General features: G+C 35.5%; 1 protein-coding gene across 1 annotated transcript in view; it reads right to left on the minus strand.

Moving 5' to 3' along the window:
• The window catches only part of LOC121735483 (neuropeptide CCHamide-1 receptor-like), a 101,410-nt gene that overhangs the window by 18,783 nt on the left and 66,785 nt on the right, over positions 1 to 15,842 (minus strand). Inside the window, exons 3-4 of the mRNA XM_042126324.1 lie at positions 12,737 to 12,867; positions 4,006 to 4,194 (exon numbers count right to left, since the gene is read on the minus strand). Coding sequence (XP_041982258.1) covers positions 4,006 to 4,194; positions 12,737 to 12,867 — 320 coding nt within the window. The remainder of the gene's footprint in view (positions 1 to 4,005; positions 4,195 to 12,736; positions 12,868 to 15,842) is intronic.

Below are 15,842 nucleotides of genomic sequence, written 5' to 3' on the forward strand. Positions count from 1 at the left end.
TTCGAGATATTTAAAAACAAACCCTACTGTTCATTCAATTCAATACCATTAAATACCTACTATTCATAACATTCAATACTTTTATTATTATATTATTATTATATATTTATTATTATTATGCTTCGGTTTACGTGGTAGAGCCATGCTTCGGCACGAATGGGCCGGCTCGACCGGTGAAATACCACCGGCGTGAAACAGCGCTTGCGCTGTGTTTCGCCGAGTGAGTGAGTTTACCGGAGGCCCAATCCCCTACCCTATTCCCTTCCCTACCCTCCCCTATTCCCTTCCCTTCCCTACCCTCCCCTATTACCCTATTCCCTTTTAAAAGGCCGGCAACGCACTTGCAGCTCTTCTGATGCTGCGAGTGTCCATGAGCTACGGAAGTTGCTTACCATCAGGTGACCCGTTTGCTCGTTTGCCCCCTTATTTCATAAATAAAAAAAAATACAAAAATTATATTATTATTATTATATATTATTATATTTATTATTATAATTCAATACTTTTCATCATAATAATTATTCAATTCATTGTTTATAATATTTGCAATTTTTTAAAGCCCTTTTTGGAGTTATCCACGTTCTACATGAAATAACCAATTAAAAATCAAAATGCATTTTCCAAAATAATTAATGTGTGTAAAAATAAAAAGTGATGATTAAAACGTATTTATGTGATTATTTTTCCGACCCAAATATCGACCAATAGAATTGTACCATTCGACGTCACGTGGTACAACCTACATGGTATTATACTGATAATTTTTTGAAAATTTTCTCTGGTAGTTGCTATATATAAAAGACAAACACGTCAAACTGACAGGTTGAATTCAATTGTGTCTCATGGTGCAATTATATTGGCCGACATTTGGGACGGAAAAATACTCCCCCGAATACCACACGAGCTTCAAAATTATCTGGCATTTCCCTCAAGGTTCCCTGCAAACAAATAAAGTCGTCAAGTTTTTCAGGAAAAATCACTCATTTGTTTGCAATCCTTCATTTGTTTGCAACGAACCTATCGGGAAATATCCGATAATTTTGAAGCTCTTGTGGTATTATAAGTGAAAATTTTGTATGCGGCTGTAAAATTTTTATAGTATAGACGTGGAGATGAATATATTATCTTTCATTTGAAACCAAAATATCCTTGCAGTGTGACTCCTAATTCTTTAAAATGGTACCTGAAAATCGCTGATATTTATGAAAAAATGTGATAGCGTCCTTAAGAAAGTCCCCAAAAGTTACAATATGGACTTTAAATTCAGATTCAAACTTTAAGTCTATAAGTGGACATGATATCTCAACTTCCAAGTAAAGTGTACTTAGTAGCTACTTAAGATTGATCTTTCTGAATCCTAGTTAATCGGAATTGGCTTCGGAAACGATCCCAATCAATTATTGTCTTCGGATTAGGGAGATGGAATAGCGGAGTACACTTTTTAATGGAAAACAAATAAACGGAAAGATCTATCGCTTTTAGGGAACGTACGCAATTATAGTACTGCCAGCGCAGCTAAATTTTACCAGCCCTGTTAAGATGGATGCTGATGAATTATTAGAATCGAGAGTATTAAGAGCCCATATGACCCTAACTTGACTACATACTTTAACCTAGATCTGAAAATCTGTAAGGTCTAGAAAACTGATTTTTTGACACAAGTAACTTCAGTTCATAAAGATTAAATGTTCAAGACGAAAACACGATTACTCAAAAAATGCTCGATAGTTTTTTTTTTACAAAAAAACCTTGTTTTAGACACATTTTTGTTTGGATCTTCGAAGTTTGCTGTCTTTTCTTTAATATTTTTTAATATTTAAAAAGGTATTGATAAAACCTAAATTTATTAATTATATTTCGTCTTTTATTCAAGTAAAATTAACTCGGCGATGATTCCGCGCCGTCCTTTTTCACCTGGCATATGAAAGACGGGCGTGAGTGTGAAGAGAGAAGGACGATGTTTGATTTTTAGAGTCAGGTGAGCTCTTAATAACAAAAATAAAAGTAACAAAAATAAAAAGCGTATAAAAAAACGAAATCGGTCCACTGACTTGGACTTTGGATGCTACGATACGCTCATGAATCTAAAACAAATTATCTTCATTGATATGCAACATACACACAGACGGATCCGTCAAAGTATAACGCACTTCTTTATTTGTCGGAGGTTAAAATCGGCCAAGTGCGAGTTGGATTCTCACACGAGGGTTCGCGATTCCGTACCATTATAGAGAAAAAAAATAGGCAAATTATTTATTTTATTATTAATTTTATGATGTATTATTAAATTATAAATAAAATGTTGTGCGCATATTTTCAAGTTCCTATCTGTTGCCTTTTTTTTATGAAATAAGGGGGCAAACGAGCAAACGAGTCACTTGATGGGAAGCAACTTCCATCGCCCATGGACACTCGCAGCATCAGAAGAGCTGCAGGTGCGTTGCCGGCCTTTAATAGGGTAATAGGGGAGGGTAGGGATGGGAAGGGAAGGGAATAGGGGAGGGTAGGGAAGGGAATAGGGTAGGGGATTGGGCCTCCGGTAAACTCACTCACTCGGCGAAACACAGCGCAAGCGCTGTTCCAGGCCGGTTTTCCGTGAGAACGTGGTATTTCTCCGGTCGAGCCAGCCCATTCGTGCCAAAGCATGGCTCGCTCACGCGTTAATAGGCGAATTCTTAAAGTTTTTAATCTAAAAGAATAATAATAAGTAATAACAATACTGGGTGTTAGGGTTAACACCGTTATCCTTAAAACCCTTCAAATGAGCGCGTCAAAATGAACAACTTTTTCTATGAGAATATGCTGGAGACTCAAAAAATCCGCCATCATTCCGGGCAATTTGTATGGGTATTAATTATTATTAAGACGACATAGTAACAGTTGTTCATTTTAACGGGTTCATTTGATGGTTACGGTGTTAACCCTAACAACCTGTATAGTTTTTAAAACAAAATACAAACCCAAATTTTGTTTATGTTTTCCACTACGACACTAAAACATAACAACCCGTACCGTACTAAAAGCTACATACGAAAGCCTTATTTAGTACTTACACCCAGCAGTACATTTCTAGGATGGTAATGAATTAATTTTCTTTTGAGGCGAGCGAGGCTCGTGGTTTTCAAATTAAGCATGTACATATTAAAACAGAACTCTTGAGACGGTACCACAGACTATATTATGACGCTGTTTCTTTATCATTTAAATTAAATTTATGATAAGTTGTGTTTTTAGACGTGTGTTGGTATTTTGGTAAAATACAAAATGTTTATTATGAAGAAAGTTTGTTTTCCCTCTGCAAAGAGTAAATTTCTTGCAGTTAACGTTTAACTACATTCTTTCCTCTTTCCCTCTCTATCATCTCTTTCTCTCTCACCTGTCGCTGCGTTCCCTGCATTTACCATGTTCTCACCCCATTTACTATGACCTTTAGGCACAACTTTTGTACGTGAGAGAGCCATGCTTCGGCACGAATGGGCCGGCGCGACCGGAAAAATACCACGTCCTCACAGAAAACCGGCGTGAAACAGCGCTTGCGCTGTGTTTCGCCGAGTGAGTGAGTTTACCGAAGGCCCAATCCCCTACGCTATTCCCTTCCATACCCTCCCCTATTCCCTTCCCTTCCCTACCCTCCCCTATTACCCTATTCCCTATTAAAAGGCCGGCAACGCACCTGCAGCTCTTCTGATGCTGCGAGTGTCCATGGGCGACGGAAGTTGCTTTACATCAGTTGACCCATTTGCTCGTTTGCCTCCTTATATCATAAAAAAAAACAGAATATATATTAGTAGTACCAATTATTTATTATTTATTAGAAAATTTATGGATGTTGTCCCTGTTATGTGGGCAACGCGCGCTTAGGAGCATGTAAAACAATTCGCTCGAGGGTGATAAGTGACTAATAACTGAGAATCCGCATGACAGGGAAAAAAAAAAACTGACTTAGCAGCTAACACCTACGATATCGCTATCTATAGAAGTTACTATTCTGTCTCTCTCTCTCACCTGTCGCTGCGTCCCCTGCATCTCGCCCGGCATGTTCTGCGTGCTGAGCACCAGGTGGCGAGCCATCAGGATGTAGAACAGCGCTATGACGGTCAGCGGTAGGGAGTAGTACACGATGAAGCGGATTAGCACCATGGTCCGCGCGTAGTTCTCCCCCCATTCCACCGGGTAAGGGTAGCAGACGAGGAACTGCAAGAACGGAGAAGAATATTAGAAAAAAATATTGTCGGGAAAGCCGAGTGGGATGCCTTAGATTTATTTTCGTTATAGAATCCCGCGCTCGAATCCCGCGATAAAAGCTAGCTTTAAGTTAAAAACGTGTTTAGGACAATCAGAAAAGATTATTCTGATTTATGGAGGTATTTGCGTACAGTTTTTTTGCTTGTTTAGCTTTAGGGTTCCCAATCTTTTTCAGCCTGCGGCGCATTTACAAGTCTCAATATTTTGTCACTGCGCGCCCTACTTGGTAAAGTATCTAGGTAGCTATTAGAAAAATCATCATCATAATATTAATACGCGAACGAAAAACTTTGTAACCCTTTTTACGAAAAATGGGGAAACGCCGGTGCATGAAATTTTCCACAGTTATAGTTTATATGGTGAAGGATTGCATCGAACTAATAATATTTTGAAATTATGCTTTTATCATACATTTTTTTAACAAATAAAACATTACACACACTACAACACACACACATGAGAAATAACAGATTTTTGAGTGACAAGCCTATACATACGAATTATACTCTTTTATTTATGGTTGAAGTCTGTTGACAACAAATTGACAAATTGAAAATGGATTATAGTTTTTTTATTGAATCTATGATACTATTAGACAATGCTTACACGGCCAGTCTGAGATCAGCTAAGTCCCAGAGACAAGAGTTGAAAAAAAAAAATGATAAAGTCAATATTTTTTACAAAATATACGTAGTAGTCCTAATGCCGTTGAAACTAAGGTCGAATTTCGACCATTGGGCGATCTCTAGTATTCATAAATAAACACCTTTAGTGATTTTAGTTAGGTTAATCAGGTAAATAATCATAAACAAATATTTGTCATCTGCCTGCTTTGTCTAATTCATATTATAATTTTATTTTTTTCATTTGGCTTTTGGATAATGATGGAGGATCGACTCACCGCCCCTCTTGCCTTTCCACGGCGCACCAGGGCGCCGCGGCGCACAGTTTGGGAACCCCTGTTATAGGCTATATTTTATTCTAATGTAGTTTTTTTGTATTAATATTTCAATATAGATGACACCAGCAACTCCGTTGCGCCAAAATTCGTTTATCACGCGGGAACCGTACATTTTCCTAGATAAAAGGTATCTTATGTCCTTTCCCGGGACTCAAAGTATCTTCATACTAAATTTCAGCAAAATCGGTTCAGCGGTTTGGGCGTGAAGTGGTAACAGACAGATAGACAGACAGACAGACTGACAGACAGACGGATAGACAGACAGACACACTTTCGCATTTATAATATGTAACAAATAAATATTAGTATGGAAGCATGGATGTTATGGTAGATATACTGACGGTCAATCTGACGGTACTGTACGTGAATGTTATACGAAAATTAATTTTCTTTTTACTTTCCAGGAACCATGCGGAAAATTTTCATGGCATAAAGAGTTCATAACTTCATATCAGGCATTCAAGGGTTTTCTTATGAGGAAATGTTGAACTTTCAAAGACAAATATTCCAAAACAAACGAAAGTTTCAAAGCTAAGGAGTAAGGGGTTATTATGTTATGAAATTTTGAACGAAATAAAACCATCTCCTTATTATGTGATGGTAAATATATGAATACAAGAGATCGCCCAGTGGTCGAAATTCGACCTTACTTGTACATTAGGACTACTACCTATATTTTGTAAAAAATATTGACTTCATCATAGTTTTTTTTCAATTCTTGTCTCTAGGACTCAGCTGATCTCAGACTGGCCGTTAAGCATTGTCTAATTATTATCTAAAATTAAATTAAAAAAAAAACAATAGGTACTTAATCCATTTTCAATTTGTCAACTTGTTGTCAACAGACTTCAACCATAAATAAAAGAGTATAATTCGTATGTTTTGGCTTGTCACTCAAAAATCTGTCATTTTTCCTAGTAGTAGTGTCGTAGTGTGTATAACGTTTTATTTGTTAAAAATATATATGATAAAAGCATAATTTTAAAATAATATTAGCTCGATGCACTCCTTCAGACCTTCACCATATAAACTATAACTGTGCAAAATTTCATGCACCTACGTTTCCCCATTTTTCGTAAAAAGGGTTACAAAGTTTTTCTCTCACGTATTAATATACAGTGTGTAACAAAAATAAGTGAAATCACTGTTAAAGTAGCAGCTCTGAAAGACGAACTTTTTTTTTCTCTTTTGTATGGGCAAGGGCCCGAGCGTCACGAGTTTCCCCATACAAAAGTGAAAAAAAAATTTTGGTCTTTCAGCGCTGCTACTTTCACAGTGAACTCTCTACAAGGAACACGTACACACCCTAAAGTATTATCACTTATTTTTGTTACACCCTGTATAGATATTCTGAGTTATTGTAAAGTATTTGTGGACTTAATATTAGTTCTCTGTTTCAATTTATTTTATTTAATAATCTACTAATATTATAATAAATGCGAAAATATTGCGACAAGTATAAAAAATTTCACAATCGGTCCACTCGTTTCGGCGGCAACGAATACCATACCAATACAAAAATTTTATATATGAAATACAATTTTTTTAATGAAATAAGGGGCCAAACGAGCAAACGGGTCACCTGATGGAAAGTAACTTCTGTCGTCCATGGACGCTCGCAGCATCAGACGAGCTGCAGGTGCGTTGCCGGCATTTTAGGAGGGAATTGGGTAATGGGGGAGGGTAGAGAAGGAAATAGGAGAGGGTGGGAAGGAAAAAGGGTAGGGTATTGGGCCTCCAGTAAACTCACTCACTCGGCGAAATACAGCGCAAGCGCTGTTTCACGCCGGTTTTCTCATTTCTGTGAGCCCGAAATATTTCTCCGGTCGAGCCGGTCCATTCGTCTTCGGCACGAATGGCTCGCCCGTGGTATTTACCCGACTACGGCGAAGCAAAAAGGAGGGTTATGATTTTGGCCTGTATGTATGTATTTCTCCGGTCGAGCCCCCAGCCCATTCGTGCCGAAGGATTGGCTCTCCCACGTCAAAACTCAATATCAATACTACTTCTCCGCAAAGTTACAGCCTTCAGGCAACATCTAAAACAAAGTTTTGCATCTGTCAACTACGCCCAGAGGAAATAAGATACGGTTGCACTCTCTTGCGAGAGTAATCTTAAATTATAATACGATTTTTATCTCAGTGGACACATTTCTAGCACATTCTAGTGTAGTCTAGTATACACTTGACACTAATTCTAAAAATTTTCCATACCATTGCATTCTACGAGTAATAATTATAGCAAGGATTTAAATTTGTGTTATAAATTATAATGAACATTTTTCTTTTATACTTTTATTCCTATTGATTAATTTTTAGGTATGTTTATAGTAAAAGTAACGAATTATTGTAATTGTTTTACGATTCGAATATTTTGAATAATGCTACAAACTATAGTACCCTATTTGAAACTGTCAACCTGTCAACCTGTCAACAATGTTCAATGTACTATTATTTATGTTCATTTTAAAACGTAAATCAGAGTGCTAAGTGTAACAAAAATAAGCGGCAATATTATATTTTAAGGATAAATATGAATTGGATTAAAAAAAAAAAGGTTTGCTATACTATCATCATGATAGAGAAAATGATGATTTTTAGGGTTCCATACCCATAGGGTAATTAAACGAGATCCTATTACTAAGACTTCGTTGTCTGTCCGTCCGTCTGTCTGTCTGTCTGTCTCCAGGCAGTTGAAATTTTTACAGATTATGTATATACTTCATAGTTGCCGCTATAACAATAAATACTAAAAACATAATAAAATTAATACAACCAACTTGATTTTTTTGGCCTTTTTTGCTCTATATTAATAATGGCAACAGGTAGGTACTTGAATTTTTCTCAAAGTGCTTATTATGTGTACTATAAAATTAAATAATAATATTAAAATAAAATGAAAAATTAAGGGGGCTCCCATACAAAAACACAATTTTGGTCTAATTTTGATAATAATATAATAATAAGATATCTCTATAATGCACAGTGTGATAAAAACCTCAAATTTGTTTCATCTCGTTTTTCTTTCAAAATACTATAGTTAATAGCTATACAAACATTAGAGTAGAACTCCGAGATCGATATTATTTGTAGTTTTTTTGTTAAAGAGTGTCAAAGTTGGCCTTTATCCGGGTCATAAATTTGCATAAAAATTGAATTAAAAAAAAACTAATCAAGTAACATTCATTTTGTTTATACCGATTGAATAAGCACTTAATAATATACTTTTTCTCCAAAATTGGTTAACCTACTGTGATCAAGTAGGGAGATATTAATTTGTCTATTAATTTTAGTTTTTCATTTTTAATTTCCCCATTAGATCGAATTAGAAAAAGTTTTAAGCATGACACGATAGAGTGAGTAATCCTTTATCAATATTAATAAAAATCATATTCTAATGACGTCTAAATCAAAAGTTACAGAGTAATTAAAATTTTTGTTCAGGGTTGCCACTTTTTATATCCGGATGTAAACCTTTTTTCATGCGCGTGTGAGATATTCTCTGTTTTGGTAAAATAATAAAAGTCATTTATATTCATGAATATAAATTACTATTATTTCAATAATAGTCGTAAATAAAATGATGATTTATGGTAACAATTATGGTCTTGTTTTGTTATTCAACATTGTACATTTTAATTTTTAGGGTTCCGTACCTCAAAAGGAAAAAACGGAACCCTTATAGGATCACTTTGTTGTCCGTCTGTCCGTCTGTCAAGACCCTTTTTCTCAGGAACGCGTGGAGGTATGAAGCTGAAATTTATATCAATTACTCAGGTCTACTGTCCCTTGAAGCTGTGAAAAAATCAAACTTCTAAGCCAACGCAATCAAAAGATACAGCCGTTTATGCCGCAAATTTTCGACACTTGCAAGGGAATCAAAACCTACAGGGTGCTTCCCGTGAACTCAGAATCTTGAAATTTGGTACGAAGCAACGTCTTATAGCATAGATAAAGGAAAAATTACGAAAACCATAAATTTTTAGTTACATCACATAATATATTTTTTTTAAATAATTTTAAACTTACTACCCATTTCCTCATAAACGCGTAGAGGTATTAAATTGAAATTCATACCAAATACTCAGGTCTATAATACCTTTAAGCTGTCGGAACCCTCGGTGCGCGAGTCCGACTCGCACTTGGCCGGTTTTTTTATAAGAAATACATATTTCAATAATTTATGTGAGTTGAACTTATTATTAATTAATCCATGATATTTTGACAGAAAATATAATATTATAACAATTTATAGTTAAATAGACAATAATATTACGGTTCTTGATACTTTTGTTACAAAAAGTATAGATATTAATTTCAAATCGAATGTAAATGTACTTCTTCGAATAAATATCTAAGTTAAGTTTTTAATTAGTTTTACCAGTATTTCAGAAGTTTTCTCATTTTCATAAATAACACAAAGTTATTTATGAAAATGAGAAAAAGGTAAGTGAATTGTACTTGTAAAGTATTGAAGTGCTTGTATTAAAAAGTGTAATAAATTATGTTTAACTTACTGGTGTTTATGATTTATACAATACTTTTATTTTGCAATATATTTCGTTGACGTTCAAAATTTTTTGCGCTGACTATAATGCAAAACTTTCTAGTAAATCCACAATAAACTGATGCTCCTATGACTCGAAATAAGAAATGTCGTGAGTGCCCGTTTTTTCTCTCTCTCTATTTTAAGTATTGAAGGTGTGTTTTTGTTTTCAGTATTTAGGGCTTATTTTTTTAAGGCTTATTTGGATTCAGAAGTACCTACGCGTCCAATCAAAGCATTCGTTTGTTAATTCGTGGTATGTTAGTTCTACTGTTTTTAGTGTTCTGTGGTGAAAATTAACATTATGACGTCACACGCGTTCGGGTTAGTGCGGGAGCTGTCGGCCTGTCTTCGGTATTTTAATTTAGAAATAACTTTTGAATTATTGCGAAAAAAAAATAAAAGAAAATGGATTTCCATTTATCACAAAAATGTTTTTGTTCAAATACCCAATTGTGACGTCATAATATTAACGCTAACAATCCTAATTATTCTAAACATAGTGTACGAAAGTAGCCTATATGCAAATTATCAAGATCACGTTTAGGCAGGTCTAATAAAAAAATAATCTAAAAAGTGAAAAAAATATAACGTACATCAATTAATTTATACGCTCAAACAGTATCTAATCACCTTCTGAAGTAGTCGGGGAAAATAAATTATCAACCGGATAAATCAAACAAGAGACTTTTAGTGACAACCCTAGGTCACTAAAAATCCGGATATAAATTGAATTTGATATAACTTCTGACACAGACGTTATTAGAATGTGATTTTTAATAACATTGATAAAGGATTACTCACACTAACGTGTCATGCTTAAAACTTTTTCTAATTCGATCTAATGGGGAAATTAAAACTTAAAAACTAAAATTAATAAACAAATTAATACCTCCTTACTTGATCACAGTAGGTTAACCAAATTTGGAGAAAAAGTATATTATTAAGTGCTTATTCAATTGGTATAAACAAAATTAATGTTACTTGATTAGTTTTTATTTAATTCAATTTTTATGCAAATTTATGACCCGGAAAAAGGCCAACTTTGACACTCTTTAACAAAAAAACTACAAATAATATCGATCTCGGTGTTCTACTCTAATGTTTGTATAGCTATTAACTATAGTATTTTGAAAGAAAAACGAGATGAAACAAAATTGAGGTTTTTATCACACTGTGTAATGGTACGGAAACCTTCGTGCGCGAGTCTGACTCCAATTGTGTTGGCCAATTATCTCTACATACTTACACAAGGCTGGCCACCCCTGTATAAGCCAGATCAAGTAACACAAGGGCCTATCATTTTAGTATACGACAAAACATTTTCAGCATTTAATAGGCCGTCTAGGAGTCTAGACTATTCAGATTTGGGACAACTTTAGGTATTTGAGGGAAATTACTGTAAGCCGCTTACTGTTAGGTTAGTTGGCTATGCTTTAGGAACATTTCGGGCACTAAGATATTTAAATGTAGGTCTCGGTCTAGTTCAAATGTCTATATTACATATTTTGATGTTACTAGGTTACGACGAGCTAAAGGTCATTTCATACAGAGACGAAAAGTGCGACGAGGCGATACGTATATATTTATAATAACGTGGCGTCACCCTACGTCATAATAATTGTTACGATGTCCTATGTTGAGATCCCATACAGTGAAAACGGATCTTAAGTGCTAATTTACACTGATACAGCAGCTAGCATCTGCTTTTGGATGTTAGACATGACAATGTTTAGATCAGCCTTTCCCAAAGTGGGCGATAACGCCCGCTTATGGGCGCTAAAGGCATAGTAAAAGGAGGTCTAAAGGGGGGCGGTGTGAGTCCAAGAAAAAATAAGAGCGTTGTGTAAAGGCTTGGAGGGTGATTTATTTCCTCTGGATGCATTTTAAATTGAAACAAGGGGGGTGCTAAAATATAATCTTTTCTCAAAGTGGGCAGTAGACGAAATAAGTTTGGGAACCCCCGGTTTAGATTGATACAAAGTAATCTAGCGTCAGATTCCAGTGATACTGGTGTCAATCTAGATCACCATGTCCACATGATCCACATGGTGTGGGACGTATATCCCACAACAAGGGTTGCCATCTTGTTTGGCAAGAAATAAAGTATATTCAGATCTCTGAAGTATTTTCAACAGTATTTTAGTAAAATGAACAGTACGATCGAGGAATTAATTAGAGCTTCTGTCAAAACTAACTTGAAATTTAAAAAAAAGTCTGAGCGTCTTGGTTTAATACGCCATAATAAAGTGTTGACATTTTGATGCTGAAAACAGTATTTTGTATACTATATTTTTCTTCAAGAGTAAAAAGTATAATTTAATGAAAAACAGTATAATACTGTTTAAAACAGTATGATTGGCAGGGTTGCCAACCATACTGTTTTACACCACAAATTATTCAGGTTGTGGGTAGGGTTACCCACAACCTGAATAATTTGTGATACACTTTACGAAAAAACTATCACACCTGTTGATTTGTGCTTTAACATAGTAATTTTTATTTATATGTAGATGTGTATCATCAGTCAGTCACGGTTTGGTTACTAATAAAATATATAAAAAAACTGCCTAAAGATTATCACTACACAGAAAAACGACGCGAGCCCTCACAAAGCTCGGCTTTTAGCTAGTGTATCAAGGTTGACGTGGGAGAGCCATGCTTCGGCACGAATGGGCCGGCTCGACCGGAGAAATATCACGTCCTTACAGAAAACCGGCGTGAAACAGCGCTTCCGCTGGAGGCCCAATCCCCTACCCTTTTCCTTTCCCTACCCTCCCCTGTTTCCTTTCGTACCCTCCCCTATTCCCTTCCGTACCCTCCCCTATTACCCCTTAAAAGGCCGGCAACGCACCTGCAGCTCTTCTGATGCTGCGAGTGTCCATGGGCGACGGAAGTTGCTTTCCATCAGGTGACCCGTTTGCTCGTTTGCCCCCTTATTTCATAAAAAAAAAGGTATGTGTTTGTTTATGGCGTTTTACTTACCTGTGTGGTAGGATTGACGACGAAGGCCCGAAGGTAGGAGCCGATGTATGCCGGGGCGGCCAGCGCGCCCGCCAGCAGCCAGATACCAATAGCAGTCGCCACGGTCAGGCGAGTAGCGCGCTTGCTGCCACCTGGGAAAAAGAGGGACTTAGTACTAACAGTTGTAGTCCATATCCATAAGTACAGTTATTATATTATAAATGCGAAAGTGTGTGTCTGTCTGTCTTCTGTAAGGCATCCATTACACGCTCCTGCAAGCGACAGTCAATTCCGTCAATCATGAATTATGTTTGACTGATGGTGACTGATGGACTGACGAATAGTATTAGACAGTCACTCAATTCTCTTCAGTTTTATGTCAGTCAAAGCCAAAATTTTCAAAGGTATACGCTACGAATAATAAAAACTAAGGAATCGTAACCGTTACCATTTTAAATTTGGTTCCTTTCGAACTGTCATGTAACGTCAGCCTTTATGCCGCTCAAGGCCACCTTAATATTGCAAATGTATTGAAATGTGTACCTAAGGTTACCTACACTTTTTTGACAAGTATTGTGGAGCATGTTTTTTGACGGAGTTACTTTTCCTTAGTTTTTATTATTCGTAGGGTATACGTTTCTAATTGTTTTCCTATTTTGTCGATGTGACAACAGTCACAGAAAATTCGTGACTTATCGTTGCATGAAGCAAAAATCAAGATACCCAGATTTTCGTCAATCAACTTCATGCAACCGTCTATTACGCTCTTACACGGTAGGTTATCCATCAGTTACAGCCATGGCTGTGGTAAAACTGACAGCAAAACCTACCGTGTAATGGATGCCTAACCTGTTCACGCCCAAACCGCTCAGCCCATTTTGCTGGGTATGGCGATACTTTTGGATAATAATAATAATAATAATAATCATTTATTTGCAAAGAATGTTGTTTACAAAGATCTTATAATATGTAGTAAGTTTTATACAGTATCAAACATTCCGCTTATGAAGCATGCAAAAATTAATATTAAATATTTAGTTATTACAGCGATATTATCATAAATTTTCTATAATTATAATTGTCTTATTAGAATGATAGCCACACATTAATTAATAGATAACAATAGAAAAGCTGCCTTTACTGTCCAGATGAAATAAAACTTTAATATAAATCATTATTATCATACTTAATTTTTCATTCTTATAAATATTTTAATACTTATGTCATTCTTATAATACTAAACTTAATGGCTAATATTTTAATAATTGGTCCATGATAATAATTAAAGTCTACTAATTAAATATAGAAAACATACTATTTTGAGAAAATGTCAAATTACAGATAAAAAGTAATCTATGACCTTTCCCGACACTAAAAAAAATCAGAAAAAACTTCAAGAGAAAAGCAGGAAAGCAGGGAAAATCATTTTATAATGATTAAATAATTTTAAAATCATTTTAGAATGAGGGAAATATAACACAAAACAACGTTGCCGGGACAGCAAGCGATATTATAAAGGCGAAAGGTTTTCTGTCTGTACTAAAGCAATTAGCAATGGTTAAATAATATTATGGATACTTTGAATCACAGAAGAGGATTATAATTTAGTTTTTATGCCAAAAAATGAACGGTTCCTGTGCGTTGCATGAGTTTCAGCACGAAGAAGTTGTGAAAATCTAGTTAGTAGTTAGATTTTTACAAACAAAAAGGTAAGGTTAGGCTACAAAAATTTCATTCAGTTTATTTACGAACTTTGTCGTTATTAATTCAGTAATGCCATTTTCACTGTGTGCAAAGTCTGTCACAAAGCGATGTTTGTAAAATCCAACATACTTTGTTTTCGAACTTTTTCGACAAAAACCGAATGCAATTTGACTAACTCACTGAAAAGATACGTGAAGCTACGCAATAAACTTTTCTTTGTTTTCAATGTCCGACAAAATATCACCTTTCCGGATAAATAGGAAACTGCGAAGGAAATGGTTTCTCCACCGACGATTTTAATTAACTCGGTAAGGAATCCGGAAACAGTTGCTTAATTTATTACTGTCGGGGCCTAGTGGTGAGATTATATTCGAATTTCGAGGCTTGATTCTCGTTATTTCAATGTTTGATTTTCAGCCTCTCTCGCTTGCGGACAACCGGCATTTTGCGACAGCAATTTGGCAGAGAAATTGTAAAATGTTTGCTGTCAATAATTTTCGATATTTTCGAGCAGACCATAAAGTTAATATTCCGCTAGGTATATTAACTTTATGCAGTAGACATATTCGCTTGTTGCTTTGCTCTCACAAGTTACAAAGTCACCACATGGAACGGCATTAATTACAGCATTACCTGTAAAGGACCTACGATATTTTGGTGTGATTATGTAATGACTAACTGCTCTAACGAATTATAATCAACATTTACGGGACATATTTAAATTAAACTAATGTTTTCGACATTCATATATATCTACCTTATTCTGTCTATAATTCAATTTCTCTGAAACCCCGGAAATACTGGATTTCCTGACCGAACTTTTAAAACCAATTTCAGTGGCGGAAAGTGCACTTTTCTCTTCGAATATCTTGCTTTTCGCTTCCCTTTCCCTCTTCCGATGCAGGGTACACCTTGTTGAATAATTACATCAACTTATCCGCGTCATCGCAGTAATCCTGCCTCGCCGTGTCTTAATGGGAGTTTCACATGTCGTGATAAATGTACGAGATTAGTATTACACTAGTATGATCTATACCAGGCCTGTCCCACTCGCGCGTTTAGGTATCGAACTGTAAGTACCCCTTTAAAGGGGCAGATCACAAGGGACTCACAAGCGAGCGGTGACGCGCAAGATTTTTTTGTCGCATATTATAATATCTACGTACTGATTTAACCGCTGTGACATAATCGTTATTAATCTGATAAATATGAACAATTAAAAAAAGTAAAAGAAATATTTCAATAAAGTAATTTAAGACTTTAAAATACAAAAAAAGATAAAAATAAGAAATTTAAAAAAACCCCCGCCAAACAACTTTAAATAGTAATGAAATAATTTTTACTGCCCTTAATATCAAATAATTCCTAACTTGTGTAAAGTAATATTTTAGTCCTTAATCGTTGTCAAGGTGTGTAGGGGGAC

Source organism: Aricia agestis, chromosome 17 (genome assembly GCF_905147365.1).
Source record: "Aricia agestis chromosome 17, ilAriAges1.1, whole genome shotgun sequence".
Classification (NCBI taxonomy): Eukaryota; Metazoa; Arthropoda; class Insecta; order Lepidoptera; family Lycaenidae; genus Aricia; species Aricia agestis.